The sequence below is a fragment of the Typopeltis vanoorti genome, chromosome 20 (assembly GCF_054136105.1).
Source record: "Typopeltis vanoorti isolate ZY-2024b chromosome 20, IOZ_Tvanoo_1.0, whole genome shotgun sequence".
Lineage (NCBI taxonomy): Eukaryota > Metazoa > Arthropoda > Arachnida > Uropygi > Thelyphonidae > Typopeltis > Typopeltis vanoorti.
This window is the reverse complement of record NC_143568.1, coordinates 20,235,873-20,259,170: the sequence shown is the minus strand read 5'-3', so window position 1 is coordinate 20,259,170 and position 23,298 is coordinate 20,235,873. Positions and strand designations below refer to the sequence as shown.

General features: G+C 37.0%; 1 protein-coding gene across 1 annotated transcript in view; it reads right to left on the bottom strand.

The window, feature by feature from the left end:
* Positions 1 to 23,298, bottom strand: part of LOC150095269 (sodium-dependent nutrient amino acid transporter 1-like) — a 247,670-nt gene that overhangs the window by 167,507 nt on the left and 56,865 nt on the right. The window contains exons 3-4 of the mRNA XM_090410475.1: positions 16,827 to 16,974; positions 15,278 to 15,409 (exon numbers count right to left, since the gene is read on the bottom strand). Of these exons, the coding sequence (XP_090266601.1) occupies positions 15,278 to 15,409; positions 16,827 to 16,974 (280 nt within the window). The remainder of the gene's footprint in view (positions 1 to 15,277; positions 15,410 to 16,826; positions 16,975 to 23,298) is intronic.

The following is a 23,298-nucleotide window of genomic DNA, read 5'->3' as shown; positions in this document are numbered from 1 at the left end:
AACAAAGTGACAAAGGCCTTTGAGAGAATACCAGCAGGGGTGAATGCTGGTCTTGAAATTCACGCTTGCTCTTGTTATCATTCAGGGAGTGAGAGGTGTGATTGAAGTCTGATTAGCGGAATAATGAATTACTGACCATTTAAAACTATATATTTAGAAATTTATGTACATTTAATCATACAAATACATTTATTTTACAAATGATATTTTATCTTTTTCAATTTAGCTACTTGAATACAAATTCTACCCTACGGTTCTTCTTTATGAACTGGTCAAAAAACATCGTCATAAAAAGTTGGTTGTAACTTAATTTTCCCAAGCAACATGCACACTTGTAACGGCTAGCTAGAGCCAGAAAAAACTCTACATGGCCTGTAGGATACGAACCTATGCGGGGAAACCCTAATGGATTTCAAGTCCATCGCCCTGACCACGACTGCACAATGGAACACTTATATTCTTTTGTGATTAATGCTCAAATAATAAATAAAAAAAATTTGTCATCATCATCATCAAATTCCTGCCATGTACCCTCAAGGGGTGTACAGGATATGATATTACTACATGAAAAAAATTACATCATTATTTTAACTTTTTCAATTTAGCTACTTGAATACAAATTCTACCCTACGGTTCTTCTTTATGAACTGGTCAAAAAACATCGTCATAAAAAGTTGGTTGTAACTTAATTTTCCCAAGCAACATGCACACTTGTAACGGCTAGCTAGAGCCAGAAAAAACTCTACATGGCCTGTAGGATACGAACCTATGTGGGGAAACCCTAATGGATTTCAATTCCATCGCTCTGACCACGACTGCACAATGGAACACTTACAGGGTGTTCGGGATAAATTTGACATATTTATAATTAATTATATTTTTCCGTAAGTTACATGTATTAACACACACTTCTCTTCATTTAAAAGTTTGGACCCTTCTTCATTCATATACAAGATGTCAGAAAGGATGGATAGCTGGAACCCACCTGAATCATGGAAGAGAATAACTTGTATCATGATGATTCGTGCCCGCCATCAAAATAAGGATATTACGACTGCTGCCCAATGCTCCCTGAATACAGTAAAAACAATCAGGCATGAACTAGAGACTTGCAATGGTGACTACGAGGATGTAGCAAGAAGAAAGATCCCTAGCAGACGATCTGATTGCGTTCGTACAGCAGAATTCCTCGCAAATCTGCAGGAACAGGTGTTGAAGAACCCTGGCATTGGAATTCGGGCTTTGTTCGTGGAGTTGCTAACTGTAGTCAAGCCCTGGATAACAAGGGTAGCCAATGGTAGGCCGTATGTATGGCAGCAGGATTCGGCCCCTTGCCACACCTCTGGGAAAAGTCAAAAATGGTTGTCTGAAAATTTCTACGACTTCACCAGTCCAAATGTTTGGCCTCCAAACTCCCCAGACCTTAACCCCATGGATTATTTTGTATGGGGCGCAGTTGAAAAAGACACCAATCGCACTTCCAGTAATACAAAAGCCCAGTTAATGGATAAAATTAAAACAGTTTTTGCGGCCCTTCCCAGGGAGACTGTAGCATCAGCTTGTTCGAGGTTCCGAAGCAGAATTGAAGCTGTGATCGATGCTAATGGTGGTTATTTTGAGTAAATCTTGTTGATAGTATTGTAATTAACTCTGCCTGTAATGTTTTTTTGTCAATTCATTAAATTTAATAGATACAAAGAAGATTTTCTTTTTCCTTACGAAACTGTCAAATTTATCCCGAACACCCTGTATATTCTTTTGTGGTTATTTGTTTTTTTAAAATAAAAAACACATAATTAATGCTCAAATAATAAATAAAAAAAATTTGTCATCATCAAATTCCTGCCATGTACCCTCAAGGGGTGTACAGGATATGATAGTACTACATGAAAAAAATTACATCATTACTAACTTCCTATCTACAATTTTCCTCCAAATCAGTCTGTTACTTGTCAAGACTCCAACATTATCAGATCTTATATTTCTATCATCTAAGGCACTTTGTACCGTATCAATCCACCTATATCTTGGTCTTCCTCCGGGTCGTTTTGCTGCCAACCTGGCAGAGAACACTTGTTTTGCTAATCTTTCCTTGCCCATTCTGTTTAAGTGACCATACCACCTGACATTAGCTCTGCTAACGCATTCCTGGATGCAGACAATGTCAAGTTCTTTCCTAATATCCTCGTTTTTAATATGATACTGCCATTAATGCCATCTGTTCACGCCTATAATTTTTCTCAGGACTCTCATATCTGTAGTCTCTAGTCTTTGGTCAAGTGTTTTACTTCTGACCCAGCTCTCAGATCCATAAGTTAAAACTGGTTTGAACACTGTCTTGTATACAGATAATTTAGTGTTCCGACTAATTTCTCTCTTATTCCATATGAATTTATTCAATTGACTTCCCACCATACCAGCTTTGCTGATTTTGTTGTCTATTTCTATATTTAATTTACCATCTTCAATAAAAATCGTGCCTAAATAGCTAAAATGTTTTACCTGTTCCACAGGTTCTCCATTCACAACACAGTTGACATTTTCAGTGATTCTGCCTATTTTCATTGTTTTTGTCTTTTTATTGCTTACCTTCATACCATATCTATTACAACAGCTATTCAATTTAGTCAGAGAATCTTGCAGACTTGTAGCGGATTTATTTAGAAGTATAACATCGTCCGCATAAAGCAAAGAGCTGACATTAACATCTCCAATTTTGATATCATGTTTAATACCACTTTCCTTCATAATGTGATCCATATAGATAATGAATAACAGAGGGGATAATGTACATCCTTGTCTCACACCAGATTTAACATTAAACCATCTTCCTGTACTTCCTTCAATTCTAACTGCTGACTTACAACTCAAGTAAAGACTAAGTATTGCTTGATATAATGTCCCATTGACACCATATAACTGCAGCGTATTGAATAGCTTCTCTCTTGGCACCTTGTCATATGCCTTTTCCAGATCTACAAAACTTAAATACAGATCTTTGTTATATTCCCATGCTTTCTCGACTATTTGTCGTAAAGTGAAGATCTGATCCTGACAGCCTCTATTTGGCCTGAATCCAGCTTGTTCTTCACCAAGCTTTTCTTCCACAATTCTTCTCAACCGTTTCTCAAGTATACTTGCATAGATCTTGCCAGGAACACTCAGTAGGGAAATACCTCTGTAATTCTCACATTCAGTTTTATTTCCCTTTTTATATATGGGTACTATGAGAGCTCTACTCCAATCATCGGGAATTCGTCCCTGTGTCCAGGCTTTCTGAACTATGCAGTGCAGCCACTGTAAGACTCTTATACCACCATACTTCAGCATTTCTGGTCGAATATCATCTACTCCTGCTGCCTTTCCACATTTCAAGCCTTTGATGGCTTTTTATTACACAAAAAAAATTTGTGTAATATATAAAATTACATACATACCAAAACAACACAAATTATGATTTTTAAAAGGAAGAAAATTAATTGCGCTTTAATGGGATTACTGTTTGCATTTTAATCACAAACTCCTTTACATATATATCAATTGTAATGCTGGAAAACAGTATATACCCTTTTTTTTTTAATTATTGATTACAATTTTTCACAGAACATTTGTTCACATCTTGCAGAACATAGTTGCATGGAACACAATTTAGGATGCTGTTTTATCATATATAAAAAAAAAAAAATCTCTCTGGTATTGCCTCAGTAAATTTCAACAGTTTTGCTGTCTCAATCATATATATATCATCCCTTTGCTTTCTATCTGTCAAAACTCTGTAGATTACACACTTAGTCTATCCTCATAACCAACATTTTTATGTCCTGATATCATTTTTATAATTAACACCAGACCTCCATGGAGTTAAGACTCAATGCAGGAAGTACACTGTTACGCACAAAGCTTATCAAACTGCATTTTAAACTCACTGAGTGTGTTTGCATTCATAACACTGTCCAGCAATGCTTTCTGTTCATCAATCACTCTCTAATTAAAGAAACTACTTGTTATGCTCTTACTCATGCCCTCCTTATATAAGTATCCAGGGATGGTCCTTGTTCAACTCCCCCTTTTCCACTCAATAAAAAATTTCTTCCACATTCCCCTGGAAACGATTCCTAACCAACTTAAACATCCCAATGATATCCCCTCTACCCCTCCTATTCACAAAGTTTTGCAAATTGCATTCCCTCAATCTGTTTTCATTCCACATTCCCAAATATCACCTTAATCTTCGATCAACCCTTTCTAATATATCCTCATCACAATGAAAACCAAGGGACCAAATCCATATAAAGTCTGATCAAGGCCATACAATGACAATACAATGGAACTATAATCATTTTATTTCTGCACACTAATATCTCAGCATCAATGGCATAATCTGATATAGACTTTATAACTTGTGCACTTTTGGCTCCTGAAATTCAGGTCCTTGTCCACCACCACTTCTGGATCTATCTCCCCAGCCTCCTTCAGCATTTCTCCAAAAAGTATATACTTTGCATCCCATTGTTGACTATCAAATTTCAGAACTTTATATTTTGCAACACTAAACTGATAGTTCCACTTGCCTGTCACTCATACAATCTATTCAAGTCCTCCTGCAAGGCTACAACATTTGTTTAATTCTTCACTGTTCTCCCCAATTTTACAGAATCTATAAACAGTTGTAAGTGTATATAACAGTTGATAGTTAAACTAGAGCAGATGGGGTTGGATATTAGATTAGTGCATTGGATTGAAGACGGCTATCTGATAGGTATCAACAAGTTGTGTATGGGGGAGCGGTATCCAGGAAAAGGAAAGTCACTAGTGGAGTGCCTCAGGGGTCTGTTTTGGGCCATTACTGTTATACTTGTATATTAACGATATTGGTGAAGATTTGGATGGAGATATTCAGTTGTTTGCAGATGATGCAAAGTTGGGACGAACCATAAAGAGTAGTGAAGATGTTGTCGCCTTACAAGAAGACTTGAATAAATTGAGTGATTGGGCACGGAAATGGAGATGTGAGTTCAATGTTGCAAAATGTAAGGTTTTAAAATTTGAAAAACAAAGATGGGATGCAGAATTTATGCTTGGTGAGGATATATTGTTGGAGGTGGAAGAAATAAGAGATCTGCAGGTGATAGTGGATAAGGATCTGAAATTTAGGGGACACATAGCCAAAATTGCGAAGACGACACGAAGGCTTCTGGGAATGATGCGGAGGAAACTGACGTGTAGAAGTAAGGAGATTCTTGTTCTGTTGTATAAGGCTTTGATTAGGCCACACATGGACTATTGTGCCCAGATTTGGTCACCTGGTTTTCAGAAGGATGAAGAGATGTTGGAAAGGGTCCAAAGGCGATTGACTAAGGTAGTTTCTGACCTCTGGAATGTCGACTATGAGGAAAGATTGAGAAGATGTAATTTGCAGAGTCTGGTGGACAGGAAAAAGAGGGGAGATATGATAGAGACCTACAAGTTGGTAAGGGGTTGTTATAGGATCAATGCTGGAGAAGTTCTACAGAAAATAGTAGGAGATTGGGGGAGAACCAGAGGTCATCCCCTGGAAACTGTATAAAGAAGGTGTGAGTAAGGGAGTGAGAGGCAGGTTTTTTTCATGCAGAGTTGTAAATGATTTGAATGCCTTGCGTGAGAGTGTGGTGTCTGCAAGGAGTTTGAATGTGTTCAAGGCACAGTATGATGAGCTGTGCGTATGATAAAAGGACCTCCCGGATGAGTCTTTGACTCCATGAGGTCTTGGGGTAATAATAATAATGTATAGTTAAACCAATTCCAATATCATTAATACACAAGTTAAACAGCAATGGTCCCAAAACTTCTGGTCACAACAACAGTAACTTTCCTCTTTCAAGATACCACATGCCCCCACAACTTGCTGATAACTATCTGACAGCCAGTCATCTATCCAACTCACTAATCTAACATCTAATCCTCCCATCTTCTCCAACTTGGTTACTTGTTATATATCAATCTATCAAAAATCTTTGCAAAATCAAAATATACCACATATGCATCTCCTTTATCCAATACATTCACCACCTTGTTATATTATATAAGCTGGCAAAATGTGACCTCCCTTTAACAAACCAATGCTGACAATAACAGAGGAACTGCCGTTATCAACTCACTTGTATATCCTAGCTCTCACCAACCTCTCCCACACCTTAACCACAACTCCAGATTTACAGAGCAACCTATAATTTATTGTCTTATAGGAATCTTTGTGAAGTGGAATAATTTTACCTTCTTTCCACTCTTTTAGAAAATTCAAGACTTGTTAAACAAGTAAGCAAAGGTTGATGCTAACTCCTTGAAACATTCCTTTAATACACATGGTGATGTCATCAAGTCCTACTGTCTTAGTGACATCAAGCTCACTTAAACTTCACATATACCACTTGTTGCTCACTAATCAGCAAATCTTCCATTTCCTCTACACTTGAGCATCTAATGATTTCCCACATGAAAATGAAACACCCTGACAAACTGCTCACTCAATAGCTTGACTATGTACTCTGCAGCAGTTACCAATCTGACCAGGTCTTTCCTACAGATTTCATTAAGGATTTCAGATTTTCTATAGATTTCATTGTAAGGAATTTTTCCACATGTGGCAAGTAGATAGAAGAATGATCATCTTGCCATTATCATTCTTCTATCTACTTGCCACATGTGGAAAAAATTCCTTACAATTTTTCTTGGCCTGATTTATTAATTTCTTTCTTATACTGCACTTTTCCTGTCTATGCCAACTGAGTGGTATATTTATACCCTTCATGCAACTGAATATTACCATTATTCTTATTGTACTGCCTCCACAGTGCCTTCTTCTAGATTTCGTGCTTAATCTTTTCATTCATTCAGTCATTCAAAACCTACCTCATTCAGCCTTCAGAATGCATTCACACACTGATAATTTTAAATATTTATTGTCTGTGACCAAGCAGCATTTATCCCCTTCGTGGTTAACATCTAATTCCATGCTAAGCTTCAAGCTATCTCCTAAGCTTTCATAATCACTAGCTTTGTAGTTCCACATATATCCTTTCCTCACAGAAGTCTTCATACAGCTAGCCCTGGTGAGCACTTGATCTGGTCTAAGACTCTCAAACCATGCTTACCTTCGTTTGCATACTGCTGAAGATAGTTGGTTTTCAAGAACTCCAGAAATTCAATTTCCTTATTCCCTCCAGGTGTGAGGTGAAGGTTGACAGGAAGTGATATTTAATTGGATGTGTGCTATTGGCTAGAGAATGTGGAGGGTGGTGATGAAGAAAGTATAATAACTTAGGATTGGGAACAAGAGAAGAGTAACCATGTGACCATTGTAGTCTATTTTAATTATGGTAATATGGTCACTCTTCTCTTGTTCACAATCCTAAGTTATTATACTTTCTTCATCACCACCTGACACAAAGTCAACTCCCTATCTATTAACACCCCAAGATCCCGAGCCTCATCAGTTTCTTCTAGCCTAATCCCACCAATATGATACAACATTGGATATCTAATCATGCCAAAGCGATTTATTAACATTGAACTGACAGCCATTTTCATATGCCCACAATTCCAGTCAATTCTAATCATTCTACCAGTACTACATATCAGCAGCACTCCAGATTATCTTACCTATATTTGCATCATTAGCAAACACCACTTTTTGATACCCCATATATACCCCATACCATAGCATATACCCCAAATAAGAGGATGGCTGTCAGTCAGTCATCCTCTTATCCAAGTTAATAGTTTATAATCCAATCCCATATTCTCCAATATATTCAAAAGTATTTCTGTATTATTGAAAAAGCCTTATCAAAATCCAAAAGTATCAATAGTATATCCATTCTCCTAGTCTAACTCAGTGGTAACATTCTCATAGAACGTGAGCAAGTTGCTAAAACATGACCTTCCCTAGGTCATGTTTTAGCATGACCTAGGGAAGGTAAACCCATGCTGTTTGTTGCAAATTAGAGATTCTCTGTCAACCCATTTCTGAATGCGAGCCCTAACCAACTTTTCCAAAATTCTCACCAACACTCCTAAGATATTGATTGGTCGATATTTGAATATATTGGTCTTTACAGCACTCTTGTGCAAGCTTTCCTGTTCTGAGACTCAAATTATATAGCCAGGTCAAAGGAAGAGCCAGTTCAGCTGAACATTCTTTTAGCATCCGTGATGATATCCCAGCAGTTCCTATTGCAGAATTCTTATCGTTTGTGAAAGAGCTCTAGTACTTCCTCCTCCTCATAAATAAGTTTCCTCAAACAATGAAGAGGTAGCTCTAAGTTCAATGTTGCTTATTACAGGTTGATAGCTTTTACCAAAATGGCTCCTCATTAGCTGAACAATCACTTCTGAATCAGTCACCTGCATACTATCAGCATTCAGTAGATTTATTCTTTCAAACTCAATGTTTCTTTTACTTGTAGCATAACAATAAAAATTCTTTTGGTTTGCCTTTAACTTGCAGAGCCAGTTTCTTTTCATACTTAGCTTTCAGTATAACACTTGCGACTCTTCTGGCATGCTGCTTATAATTATCATAACTGACATCTTTTGCACAGGGTATTCCTTCCACATCTTTTTCTTACGAATTTCTTGCTTAATTATATTAAGCATCATTTCACTCCTACTCTATTTATTCTCCAAACTCTAGGGATGAAAATTCTGATATCGCATCATTTAAGTATTATTTTTTTTAAACGCCTCCCATGCACTGTCAATATCCTTCCCATCCAATAATTGATACCATGGTGCAAAACCCAGGATACTCTATATATATATAACCCACTCATCAATGGTAAGTTTTATGACAGAGTCACCATACCAAATAACATTATTCTTTTTACATTTAAGTTTATTTACTAGATTTTTGTTATTATGTACTATTTTTTTATTCTTCCTATGTTTATCTACTCAACTTTCTGTAATTCCCTTATCATTTGTCTAATAATCTGCTTTAACCTAGCGATTTTGGAGATTAAATTATTTTCAATAGTCTTCAGTAGAGAAAACCTTTTTCATTGTCTTCTTAGCATCCCATTTCTTCTGTTTTTGGTGACATTTTACAGCTGTAATTAATATTACAATAAAAATATTTATAAAGATACCAAATAGTCTAAAAACATGAAAAGCTAATATACTCTAAAACACTAATTTTCTAAGGGAAAATCTAAGTAAAACAGATAAAAATCACGAATTTTACAAGTGTGCTAAACTACACTGACCACACATGATATAACCTTGAACCCAAAAGCCATATTCAATATGAATATTCAATTCTTCAAAAGTCATATTCATTATAAAAAAAAATATTCAATACATTTGATGTGTGAGTGTCGGCTGGCAAGTTTAATTTACTTTCAATAGATACCAAAGTATCCATTTTTTCTGTGAGGATGTCTGGTGGCTTATCTTGAAGTGATATTTTTGCCACAAATTTTTGTAACAAGTGCATTCTTGTTGAATGGAACCATTTTTGGAGTTGTCTCTGGATTAAGACCATAGGTAATGTTAATTGATGTGCTCAACAGAGAAGCACTCATGATCATAAAGTTCAAGTATGACAAAATTATCATATGGCAGAACAAAAATACAAGTCTGAGATACTGTTAACATTTTCTTAGCTTCCACCTTTTAACATAAGAGGATATCAGAACAGGTGTAGTGGTGGTTAACTTCCTTTTTTGCATCTTGGTATGATATATTTTGTTCTGTTTCAATTTTTTTGTATTTCTTTTTCATTTTTCCACTTCTGACATGCATGACAGTATGCCGGATGATCTCCTTGACAGTTGACACATTTAGCTTTTTTTTTTGCAGAGCAAGATTTGTTATCATGCTCTTTACTACCACAACAGGCACAGGTGGTAGAGCCATAATAGGCAGTTTGGGCATACCAATATTTCTGACATTTAAAGCATCTTAGTGGATGACACTAACAGGACAGTTGAGATACCCTGCTTTTACAGATGTTGGAAGCTTAGGATCTCAAAAGTAAGCATGATGTTTCTGGTTGGAACCAGGTGACCATCCCTATATATTAGGATGCACCTCACACCTGTCACTCCCTGATCTTTAAGTTCTGAACATATCTCCTCATTAGGAATATCAAGGAGATCCCATTCTGATATCACTCCTCTACAAGAATTGAGTGTTTTATGAGGTGTTACTGTGATTGGTATTAAAAAACACTCAATTCTTGTAGTCAATTGACGTTGCTCTCAGTAGTTTCTCGGAATGTTGCCGGGCATGATGTTTCCACATGGATATCACCAGAACATAATTTTTTAACAGTTTTGGGAGATCCTGCCAGTCCTTCTAAACCCTTGTGAATAAAGAAGGGTGACATATTCTCAATTGGTTTTTCACCTGTTGCATGGATGATCAAAAACACTGGTACATTTATATTAGTATCATATATCTTTTGTTTCTTACTTCTGTTACCAAATGCTGTATCTATGATATCAGTACTTAGTTGGGACTTTTTTTTAGGGTCCACCTGAAACATTAGAGAATGAAGAATTCATGTTCAAGGGGTTTTTGGTTTGGTGCCAGAGCTCCCCACCCACCATGGAACCTCACATACATGCCCATTCACTGTCAAATAATGACTGCACCCTGGAGTGGAACACCACGGCTACCTCAGATGCTATGCTAGCACCACAGCAAGCCTTGGATCCCGATCCTAGACCATGGGGTGAGAGACTTACTGAAACACCATTTTTCCTTGCAGGCAAGCAATGGTGAAACCTAAAGATACAAGATGAAATTAGTGGTAGAGAAGAACTGGCTGAGAAAGAGCCTATAACCAGAGTAGATAAAATAAACCATAAAATTACATCATAAGAAGGCCAGCAATGGTTGGTCGATTGGTAAAGCCTCTGTTACTCATGGCTCACACAAAAAGTTAAGCAAATTTGAGTGCAGCTAGTAGTTGGAAGGGATTCAATCGTTTGGTGCTGGTGGCACACTTTCCCTAGGTGAGTCTTTGGACTCCTTGGAGGTGTCACATAATATACTTGCACAAGAGACTATAGTTACAGAAGAAAGAAGATTAGGATGGTTTGGATATTTCAAAAATGAAGCTGAGATAATCTGAAATACACCCTGTAATCCTAAATAAAGTACCCTGTATGGAAGACTGGCAAAGTGAAGAACACTTGAAAACATAACCTGGACTGGACAAAAAAACTTAACTACTGGTCAGAGTCAAAAGACCCCACACTAACTTTATTCGCATAACACATATCATACTTTTGGAAATTATGGAGGCAACTACCGTGTTTGAATAAAAACTTTAGTTTACTATTACTAAAATTTTACAATTCGACGTTTCGACCTTTATGTCAAGGTCATCTTCTGGAGCGTACAAATATACACAGGAAACAAGCTATACTACAATCATACTGGTTCGTTAAAGACACTGACTAACCGCTACCACAATTGTTGGCCTGACCTCTGGTGGAAAAAAAAAAAAAAAAAAAAAAAAAAATTATACATCAACGCTAAAGTCCTATTATTTGTTGTCTACTATATACATATATTAACATTATATTAACATCATTCCAGCCAGTTGGAGTGGAATGGTTTCTAATAATAGCAGATTGGCTAGAGTCCTGACTTGTGTTGAATCTTTCACATTAGGTTGGCTGAATGTGTGCCATCCAGATCCTTGGAATTTTCATACCATCTTTGCAACTGAACTTTGCAACTTAAAATAAGATTTTGAAAACTAAAGCTAAAGACAGAACATTTTAAAATAAGTGACAATACTGAATATAATAACATATTTGATAAACAATTACAATAATATTTCAAATGTATTTGAAGATTTTTGATATATTGTTAGTTCAATGATTACAGAAATTTGCACTACAGTAACCATTCCAGGAACCCAAATTTATAAGCCACTATTTCTAGAAAGTGTGATATTTTGTTCGACTATAAGTTATCAATGAAGGCAAAACAGAATGAAGAATGAAAGTTGATGTGAAAAACAGAAACATAAATGGAACAAAAGCTAGTGAGATTTAGGAAGTTAAAGAATGAAGAAATGAAAGTAAATGATATCAAAGAGAAAGGAAGTAGGAATGAGGAAATGGAAGATATATATAGGGAAGAACAAGAGGTAACAAGACTATGGAAGTGGCAGAGTGAAATTGCTGGAATACAAGAGTTGAAGAAAGAGTTGTTCAAAATGAAAGGAGACATATGCAAAATGATATCAGGCATTTAGTACAAACAAATGTAAGAGTGCAAAAGAATAGCATGAAAGAAAAGAGAAAAACAGGTGATAAATGACAGCAACAGCAGTGTATGGATTATTTAAAGGGATTCCTTTAAATAATCCTCTAACAATTCCATTGTTAGAGGATTATTGAGGTGCAAGGTCTGTTATCCAGGAGGGAGAACAAACAAAATAATTCATGCCTTGGATATGAGGAGGAAACAAGCAAGCGAGTTAGTGGTGGTTGTGAGAACAAATGATTTAGTTACAATTACCACCTAAGATGAATTTCAGGTGGTTATTGAGAAGAGCGAATGATGATAGTATAATAGAAGAGGTTGGCAGTGTGTCATGGAGGTATGATGAGTTGATACAGAGAGCGAGAATCATGAATGGCATGCTGGTAGAGCTGTGTGAGGAGACAGGAGCGCAGTTTGTAGATATGTGGCATGTCTTTGAGGGAAGAACGGGATTGTGATGGATTACATTTGAATGGTTTTGGAGTGGGTGAACTGGAGAAACTGTTGCTAGATGGAAGTGCAATGTGAAATACAAGCAAAATATCAGAAGTGAGAGGGTGAAGTGAAAGATCAGGAAAATGGAACATGAAGTACTTGGCAATGTAAATAGTAGCAGTCTGAGAGAATGCAAATGCAAGAGGAACAGGGAAACAGGTGACCCCCAGGTTGACGCATAGGAAGAGTGGATGTTTCCAGTTGTAATGAATGCATTTATATAAGGATGATCATCATAGAAATGGAATGGGTTGGTATGTGAGTGGGGTAGTTGAGACTGAGGAAAGCAGTGATAAAGGTGATTGGGAAAAAGGAGGTGTGGTGGTGAAATCTTAAACAAGTAGCTTGGGCAGGACTGGTAATAGATCTAAAGTGAACTGCTGTGTTCATTTGCGAATGTCACGAGTAGCAGAAATAAAGGAGATAAAATTGTTTCATTGACTGAGTTTATTCAACCAAAAATTGGTTGGAATGAGTGAAATATAGCATGAAGATGATATCTTCACAGGAATAGAAAGATACAATACAGTGTTTTTTTTGCAAGGATAGAAAGAACAAAATGGGTGAGGGAATGTTGCTAATGATAGCAGCAGAATTATGTCCAAATAAGATAGATATGAAAGACTGAAATAGTGGCAATGGTTCTGAGGCAGTGTGATGTTAAGTGAAGGTTGACAGAGAGAGAGAGAGAGATAGTTAGTTGTATATTGCTATAGGCAACATCCAACTAACTATCTGGATGTGGATGGAGGCAATTAAGAAATGTATAAGCAACTTGGGACGATGAACAAGGAAAGGGTAATTATTTTGGGTGATTGTAATTATGGCAACATAAACTGGAATGAAGAGATAGCATTTTGATATGAGGAAAATGAACTTCTTGAGAGACAACAATGAGAGGCAGTATGTTATGGAAGACACACAAGGATCAAGAGTTTTAGATCTGATCATTCCATCAGAGGATGTAATTGTGTATGAGGTTTCGCACTTCCCTCCAGTGGGTGAGAGTGATCATGAAGTGATCAGCTGGATTGTGGATAGCTATATCAAGGCAAGGAAATATCCATTATCTATCCATAGCAATAAGGAAATATATAAGGAAATATCTATAGCAAGGAAAGGATATATGTGGAAGTACAAGGCTGGTGATTATGACACACTTAGGAAACAGCTTAGAGCTATAGTGTTGAATGAGGACTTGAGCAGAAAGGAAATAAATGCTGCTTGGGAATAGACAAAGAAATACTTAACATTAATGTGTGAATGTAATCCAAAAGTCAAATCGCTGAATAATGTTGTGAAATGGATGAATGAAGGGAAAGCATGAAATCTGGATGAAAAACAGACTTAGCTTTGGAGGAAGAACAAGATGATAACAAGTTGCACAAAGAGTATAACATGCAGGCCAGGAGGATGACTCTGTTGTCAAGGGCAGTATAAGTATAGTATGAGCAAAAAAAAAACCTCCCAAGGATTTTCTTAGCATACCAGGCCAAGAAAATCCTCAGGAGTTTTTTTCAATATGTAGCAAATAGAAAGAAGAATGATTATGGCAAGATGATGTTAATGGATGAAAGTGGAAGATTGGTAACTTCTGCAGAGGCCACAGTCAAAGTGATCATTTAGCAGTTCATTAGGGTATTTCATCCTCAGTATGAAATCAGAAGCTCAAGTGTAGAGAACAAAATGAGAGAAGACTTACTGGTGAGTGAGCAAGAGATATATGAGGAATAACAGTGAGTTAAGAAAGCTACATATTCTTCCAAAGAAGTGGAAGGACGGTAAAATTGTTTTACTTCACAAAAGGTGTGATAAGGCTAAGCCTACAAATTATAAGCCAATTTGTATATCTAGAGGTGTAGTTAAAGGTATCGGAGAGGTTGGCGAGAGAGAGAGAGAGAGGAAAAAAAGTGGGTTGATAACAGTGTCAGCCTGGTTGGCTGAGTGGTTAGCATATCCGTTCTCCAGCTGAAAGGCTGCAGTTCAAATCCCACCATGCTCATGGATGTTTGTGATTGTCTGTGAAAATACTAACGGTGGTGGGTGGTAGATGACGTTGGTGTAGATGTAGTTGGTGGAATGAGTGGTGGAGACAGAGTTGTAGAGCAGGCGGCCTCCCTCAATGAGGGAGGCCACCTGCTCTACAACCTGTCATACTACTACTATTACTACTACTAATAATAATAATTCCTTGTGCTTGTCAGCAGGGGTTTATTATTGTGCAGTTAGTGGTCCTCTGGTTTTCATGGTGATGAGGATATATTAGAAAGGGTCTAGAGAAGACTAAGGTGGTAACTGGTCTTTGGAATGTGGAATATAAAGACATATTGAGGGAATCCAATTTGCAAAGCCTTGTGGATAGGAGGAAGAGATACTAAGCAATATTTAGTTTGTTAATGACCTTTTTATTTTTTTAAATAAAAGGGATATATATAATAATACATATTTAAAAGCACATATGCTGTCAATATCATATCTATATACATTATGTATGAAACTCAATAGGTTAACTATTTACCTCTCAAGGCTGGAAAAATTTTCCATATATCACGTGGTCCACTTGAACTAAACTGTCCGAGTGCCAACTCTAAGAAGTACAGAGGCACTCCAATCAGTAACAAAAGAGCCAAATACACGTACAGGAAAGAGGCTGGAAAGGAATATTTAAATTATTTTATTACATGAATGAAATTTTAAATGATCACTGGATTTAAGTGCACTCATTTTAGCTACTATAGACTGAAATTTACATCAAAGCATTAACATTTTGTGTACTGGAAGTCACTTTCAGTAATCATAGAGGAAATGTAAATATTAATGGTGGAATACTCAACAGGAAAGATATTTATATTGCCTCTGTGATATAAAACATGCTTTACCTTTCCTGTCATTAATATGTTACCCATAGTTCCATGTCACACTGTTCCATTTGTCGTTTTTTCTGTAGTTCTTCTGAATGTGCCCAAATCACATTATCTGCAAACACACAGCAGATGATGTGGTGATTTGGGCACATTTGGGTGATTTGTTTTTCCTTTCTAGTCATCGACTGTATATTAGGACACTCATCACTATAATGAACAGAAGTGGGGGTAAGACACATCAAATTACCAAATTTCGTCTTCCCATAGCTGTTACACCTAAAATACATATTCTTTATCATCACTATTTCTTTTTTATGCCTATATTTTCCAAACCTTCCCAGAATTTTTTCATCAAAAGATTAATGAAACTTCAAATATCGGAGAAGTATATACTTTATAGTGATGTAGGTTTAAACCAAGAGATAATAAAGAGGATTTCACTGGGCCAACTGCCCAGTGAAATCCCCTTTTTATAAAAAAAAAAAAGAGATGGAGACATAAATAGAATACAAGCAATGAAAATGTAAGTTTTAGGACAATTGATAAAACAAGAATAAGAAATGTGACATCGGGAATGGTTTAGGATTGCAAAAGTGTTGAAGAAATGCATGTGAACTCTTGTTTGAAAGGGTTGGTCGATTGGTAGAACCTCTGCTTCTAATGGCTCACGAAAATTTAAGCAGGTTTGAGCGCGGTTAGTAGTTAGAAGGGGACCAATCATTCGATGGTGTTGGCACATTCTCCCTCGATGAGTCTTTGGACTCCCTGGAGGTGTCACATAATAATAATAGTAATAAATGGTTTGGACATAATGAGAATTTAGAAATACCAAGAAAAATGTATGAAATGAAATCTGAGAGGAAAAGGCCAAGAGGAAAACAATGGAAAAGGTGGAAAGGCCAGATAAGTGAAGATCAAGGAAAAAAACAAACCTGAACTGGAATAGGGTTCACAAACGAACAATTTTGGAAGATATAAAGAAATGGAGATTTTTGATCCACCTGACCTGATAGTTTCTGTTGTAACTGTCATAGATAAAGAAGTGTGATCGCAAAGCATTTATCCCAATGTAATCAAGTTAAGGAATATTTTTTTAAGTAAGAATTCTTCTCTAAAACAACTATTTAATGAATATTTTTGTACAGTGTTATTTGTCATATGTATGAAAGTAATTATGAAACATTTTTAATTAACAAACTGTACCTCTTCCATATTTACAGGCCATCAATGGAAATCTGATAATATTTCCAAATCCCACAGACATTGACAAGCAAGTTAAAACCTTCTTTGCTTTTTTAAATCCTTTATTTTCACAACCGTCATCCTGAGAAAAATGCCTTTCATGAGTATTCTGAAAGAAAATAATATTAATCAATAAAATATTAGACTATAAATACACTGACTGTCAAAAGGGAGATAATATGTTTAGCTCTTTAGAGAGTTTTTTCACATAGTTATAATTTATTATTATTCAACTTGCCAAGAAATTATATTTCTTGTTTAATCCTTTATCCAAGTGTAAAGAAACAAACTTTGCACATGAAGTATCCTCATGGCTAGGTTAAGTGTATACCTCATCCTTTTCAAATATGTATAATACTATGTATTATAGCAAGGACTATGATCCAGACCAGTTTTGACCTTTATCGAAGTCTCATCATTGGGACCCAGAAGAGATACGAAGGTTGAAGTAATGCAGAAGTCATACATTGGTCTCTCTACTGGGTGTTGCTCCCACTGATGATGCCTCAATAAAGGTCAAAACCAGTCTGGGTAGTTACACTTCCCATAAAACATAGCTTTATACATGTCTAAAGGCAGCACTTTGAATTATGGGATATTATGGCAATTAATGTGAAGTCATTAGCCTCTGTATACAAGTAGCTTAGTTGTGAAGATAATCCGCATGCGAACTTTATTTGCAGTTGGATAAAGAATTAAACAAGAACATGATTTCTTAGAAAGTTTAATTTAAAGGATAACAGATTTTACCTTTTTGTTATTCTATCAGATTTCAACGAAATTAGAAGACAATGCAAAAGGTTCACTTATTTCCATAGCATCCATACCACACCACACCATAAACTTAATGCATGGTTTACATTTAGAAAAAACAACTCATTTCCTTGTTCGCAATATTCCTATACAGAATGGATCATACCTAGTGAGACAGAGGGAGTAAAAGAATGTTAGAATGAAGAAATGAAAGTAACTGATATTGGAGAGAAGGAAGTAGGAATGAGGAAATGGAAGAAACATGCAATAGAATGTGAGGTAGCAAGACTACAGGGAGCAAAAGAGTTAAACTGCCAGAATACAAGATTTGAAGAAAGTTGTTCAAAGTGAAAGGAGGCATATGAAAAATGATATTAGACATTTAGTAAAAACAAATTATTATTATTAATCAGGCCTCCATGGAGTCAAAAGACTCATCATGGGAGGTCCTTCCTAAGAACATAAAGTCTGTCAAGACTCATCGATGGGAGGTCCCCTAGTCCCCCAAAGAAACACAAAGGCTATCATACCACTCCTTAAACTCATTGACCATTCTCGCACTCACCACTCCATCAGGCAATGCATACCACAGTTCAACCACTCTCCATGCAAAGAAACCACTCCTCACCCTCTTGCTCACAGTTTCCTTTCGTAACTTCCAGAGATGGCCTCTTGTCATCACTCCTTCCCACTGTTCAACCAAGCGAAAGAACTCCCCAGTGTCAACCCTGTAACCACCTCTCAATAGTTTAAAAGTCTCAATCATATCACCTCTCCTTCTTCAATCCACCAAACTCTGCAGTCCACATTCCCTCAGCCGATCCTCATAACCAAAATTGTACAGTCCTGAGACCATCTTTGTCATCTGTCTTTGTACCCTTTCCACGGTTAATTTATCCCCTTCAAATCCTGGGGACCAAATCTGAGAACAATAGTCTAAGTGTGGTCTGATCAGAGACTTATACAACAGAATGATAACCCTTTTATCTCTGCAGGTTAGTGTCCTTCTCATAATTCCAGCAATCCTCTGTGTTACCTTCACCACCTTTGCAATATGTCCCCTAAATTTCAGGTTTCTATCAATCATCAACCCCAGATCTCTTGTCTCCCCTACTTCCTCCAGTATAACTCCTCCCATAGAGTATGCAGCATCCCATCGATGTTTCCCAAACCTCAAGACCTTATATTTTGCTGCATTAAACTGACACCCCATTCATTTGCCCATCTATCTAGCTTATTTAAATCCTCTTGCAGGGCTATCACATCTGCACTATTACTAATAATCCTTCCCAGCTTCGCATCATCCGCAAACAACTGAATATCCCTTTGCAATCCACTGGCAATGTCATTGATATAAAGGTTAAACAATATAGGTCCTAGTACTGAGCCCTGTGGGACCCCACTTGTAACCCTGTGCCTCCTTGAAACTGTTCCACCATACACAACTCTCTGATACCTATCAGACAGCCAATCCTGAATCCAGTTGACCAATCTGACATCCAGACCCACATGATGCAACTTAAATATCAGCTTATCATGTGGCACCCTGTCAAATGCCTTTGCCAAGTCTAGGAAAATGGCAGTATATGCCTTTCCCTCATCTAATGCTCTTGTAACTTTATCACAAAAGGCTAGCATATTGCTAAAACAAGAGCACCCCTTCACAAATCCATGTTGACTCTCACTGATAACATTACCCTCATCTGCCCAATGCTGTATATGGTCGCTCACTACTTTCTCTAAGATCTTACTAACTACTGATGACACACAAACTGGCGTTATAATTAGACACTTCCAGTCTGTTACCACCCTTATGCAATGGCACTACTTACCTTCTTTCCATTCCCTGGGCACCTTTCCCGCAGCAAGACTTTCATTGAAAAGCCAGGTTAAAGGCACTGTCAGTTCCCTAGCACATTCTCTCAAAACTCGTGGTGAAATACCATCCAGTCCCAAAGCTTTACTGACATCTAGAGTACTCAGTATCTGAAACACACTCTCCTCCTGTACCTCCAAACCCTGAACCTGCTCCATCCCTCTAGCATTAAAACTGACTCCTCTAGGATGAAATACTCCAGTAAAGTGTTCATTGAACAATTCCACTATGTCCTATGCATCAGTCACTCTATTCCCATTTTTATCCCACATCATCATTCTTCCACAGTCATTTCTCCTCCTACTGGCCACATAGCTAAAAAATTCCCTAGGATTTTCTTTGGATCTTAGGGCCAATCTCCTCTCATATTCCAGTTTCGTTTTCCTTACCACACTAGTCACTCTTCTGGCCTGTGTCTTATATTCCTCATGCATCTCTTCACCTGTCTCCTTATATCTCTTCCATAGCCTCTTTTTCGCATGCAATTCCTGTTTAATATTGTTTGTCATCCACTTTACTCCAAATTGTGTTCTCTTCTTCACTCGTGGTATACAACTTACCATTGCTGCTAATATTCTTTTACAATTTCCCACACACTAATGATATCCCAGCCTTCCAATTCCTCCCTCCATGAAAGAGTGCAGAAGTGAAACAGGCGTCTATAAAGACATGTACGTCAGCAGCACAGAAGGCTTCTGCACGAAAGTCTGGCTCTGCCTTGGATTTTTTGCAGTGGATGCATTGTGAAAACTGCTACACGTATGTACCAAAAAATGTGAAAGAATTGTAGACTGTTTGGGTAAGTGAGAAGAAGGAAAACATTAACGTATAGAAAGGCTATTATTTTCTGAGAAGGCACAGAGTCAAGAAGTTGAGATTTGAAACTCTCTTGTTTTGAATGCTCCTTACATTTGTGTATAAACATAAGTCTCTGTGTGTTTGAGGCCATAGTACCAACATTCTGTATTCTAGTTGCTATACCACACCTCTCTCTCTCTGCAGTTTGACCACTCCCGTTTCCCTGATCGTGACTCTGATTTCGATTCCTACTGTCTCATTCTCAGTTTTATGCATTCCATCACCTTATGCTGCTGCAACCACATCATCAACCTCGTATCCATCTTCTTCCTGCCGTACAATCTTTTGATTTGTACTGTCCTGCTTCACAGGTAGACTCTGATCATTTGCTACATGATCAGAGTCTACCTGTGAAGCAGGATCTTCAGTTATTTACTGATGATGCAAAGTTAGGAAGAATTATAAGTATCACTGCTGATGTTAATTCCCTTCACGAAGATTTGAATAGACTATTTACTTGGACAAAAGAGTGGCGTTGTAGTTTTAATATCAATAAGTGCAAAATATAAGGCTGTGTACTATATTGATGGTGCTGTACTGCAGGAAGTGGATGAGATTAGAGACTTGGGAGTGATGGCTGACAGTAGTCTTCAGACTACTATCAATTACCTGAAGTTTAGAGGGCATACTGCTAGTATTGCAAAAGGCTGCACATCATAGTGCTGCTGTGATAAGAAGTGCGCTATCATGTAAGGAAGTGGTTGTGCCACTGTATAAGGCACTGGTCAAGATTACATCTGGACTATTGTGCTCAGATCTGATCACTTGGTTTTCAATGTGATGTGGAGACAGGTTGAAGAAATGTGGATTGCAGAGTTTGGTGGATAGGAGGAAGAGAGGTGATATGATAAAGACATTTAAGTTAGAGGATTTTATAATCCAGAGGGGATTATAAAATGAGTAGATGGTGAGAGAGGAAGAACCAGAGGTTCATTCTTGAAAGTTGTGTAAAAGTGTGGTGAGGAAGGGTGTGTGAGGAGCAGATTTTTTACATGGAAAATTGTCAGTGAATGGAACACATTACCAGAATGTGTTGTTAATTCAAGGAATGTTAAGGATTTTAAGATTCTATATGATAAATATGTTGTCAGTTGATTGAACCTCCCACGATGAGTCTGCTGACTCCATGGAGGATGTAATAATAAATAATTTGGTCACCTGGTATCTTGGAGACCAGGAGGTGGTGGAGACAATTCAGAGACATGTGATTAAGCTGGTGACAGGCCTGTGGAATGCTCTCTATGAAGATAAGTTGAAGATGTATGGGTTACAAAGTTCAGTTCATAGGCAGAAAAGATGGGACATGATAGAAACTTAATTATTATTATTATTCGTGATGCCTCCAAGGAGTCCGAAGACTTATCGAGGGAGGACACCTACTCTACAACTCTTCGTCTCCGCCACTACTGAACCTCTACTACCAATTAACTACATCAGCACCATCTATCAGAAGGGGGTGTGATAGTATGATTCAGTTGCCTTGGCCAAAATTTTGATAACAGCATAGCATAGTTTAAATGAAATTGCCTTTTTTGTTTGAATCCTATACAGCAGTGGTTCCCAACCAGTGGTACATGTATCCTGGGGAGGGGGGTGTACATGCTGGGTCGTTCAGGGGTACATGAAAAATCAAAGCAAGCTCAACGATCTCACCAACAATATTTCAATTGGTTAGTGATCTGTATACTGATTATTACAGACTTTTCAGATAACACAAATAAATATTATTAATAATAATAAATCAAAAGTTTGTTGAATACTTGATCATCATTATCAATATTTAAAATGAAGCTATATTTATTTCTGTGTTACGAATATTGTAAAATTAAATCTGTAGTTTGTACCGTTAGTATAGCAATTTTCCTTTCCAAACTCATTACCTCATTTCCACTATTTTACATTAAGATAGACACTGAACAAAAGTGTCAGTATTTAAAAACAGCTATTTTAAAAACAAGGGGTACAATTTATAGAAATGAGTTTAAAAGGGGATACACAAGTGGAAAAAGGTTGGGAACCACTGCTATATAGGATGCAAGAAATATTGTTAAGGACTTTTCAAATTATGGAAAGAGCAAATTTTTGCACATATAAAACAAATAAACTACTAAGAGACTGCATTTATTTTGTATACAGATCCAATTGCCAAAAAAATTAGAGATTGTATATTATCATATGGTATATCCATGAAGTCTGGAGACACCACATAATAATAATAATAACAACAACAAGCAGGAATGTTAATGATATTGGGAAAAATTTGCATGTGATATGTGGTTGTTTGTGGATAATACAACATTGGAAAGAAAAATGAGTAATAAAACAGATGTTCTGCAAGACGACTTGAATAGACTGGGTGAATAAGCAAGTGACTGGTGTTGACATTTCAATGTTGCAAAGTGTAAGGTTTTAAAATTCAGAAAACAGAAATGAGATGCAAAGTACAGGTCAACATGGTTCCTGTGAAGACATTGTACAAAGAACAGGAAAGTGATCACTTCCATATATGTTCTCTTCAACGTCCCACATGAGCAGTGGAAGAATGGAAGGGGAACAGATTGTAAGATCAATTGCAGAATATGAGCGGGTAGGCATATGAAAGAAAGTATTGAGTTATTATTATTTAGAAGGGAAAGGTTATTATTATCAAGAATTTTTTCAATGATTCCACCTAGTCTATTAGTGTTGGCCCTACCCCATAGAGTATTGTGACCATTAAAGTCACCCATCAAAAGTATGGATTCAGGCAGTTGCGAGATAAGGTTATCAAGATTAATTTCATTAACTCAGCATTTGGTGGTAAATAAATTGAACATACTGTAATAAGGAATCCCACAGAGAAGCGAATCTCTACCGCTTTCAGAGAAGTATTAAGTTGGACCTGATGGAAAGGAGTGTGACTGCCCACTAGGATAGCTACTCCTCCATGAGCAGGACCATCTCCAG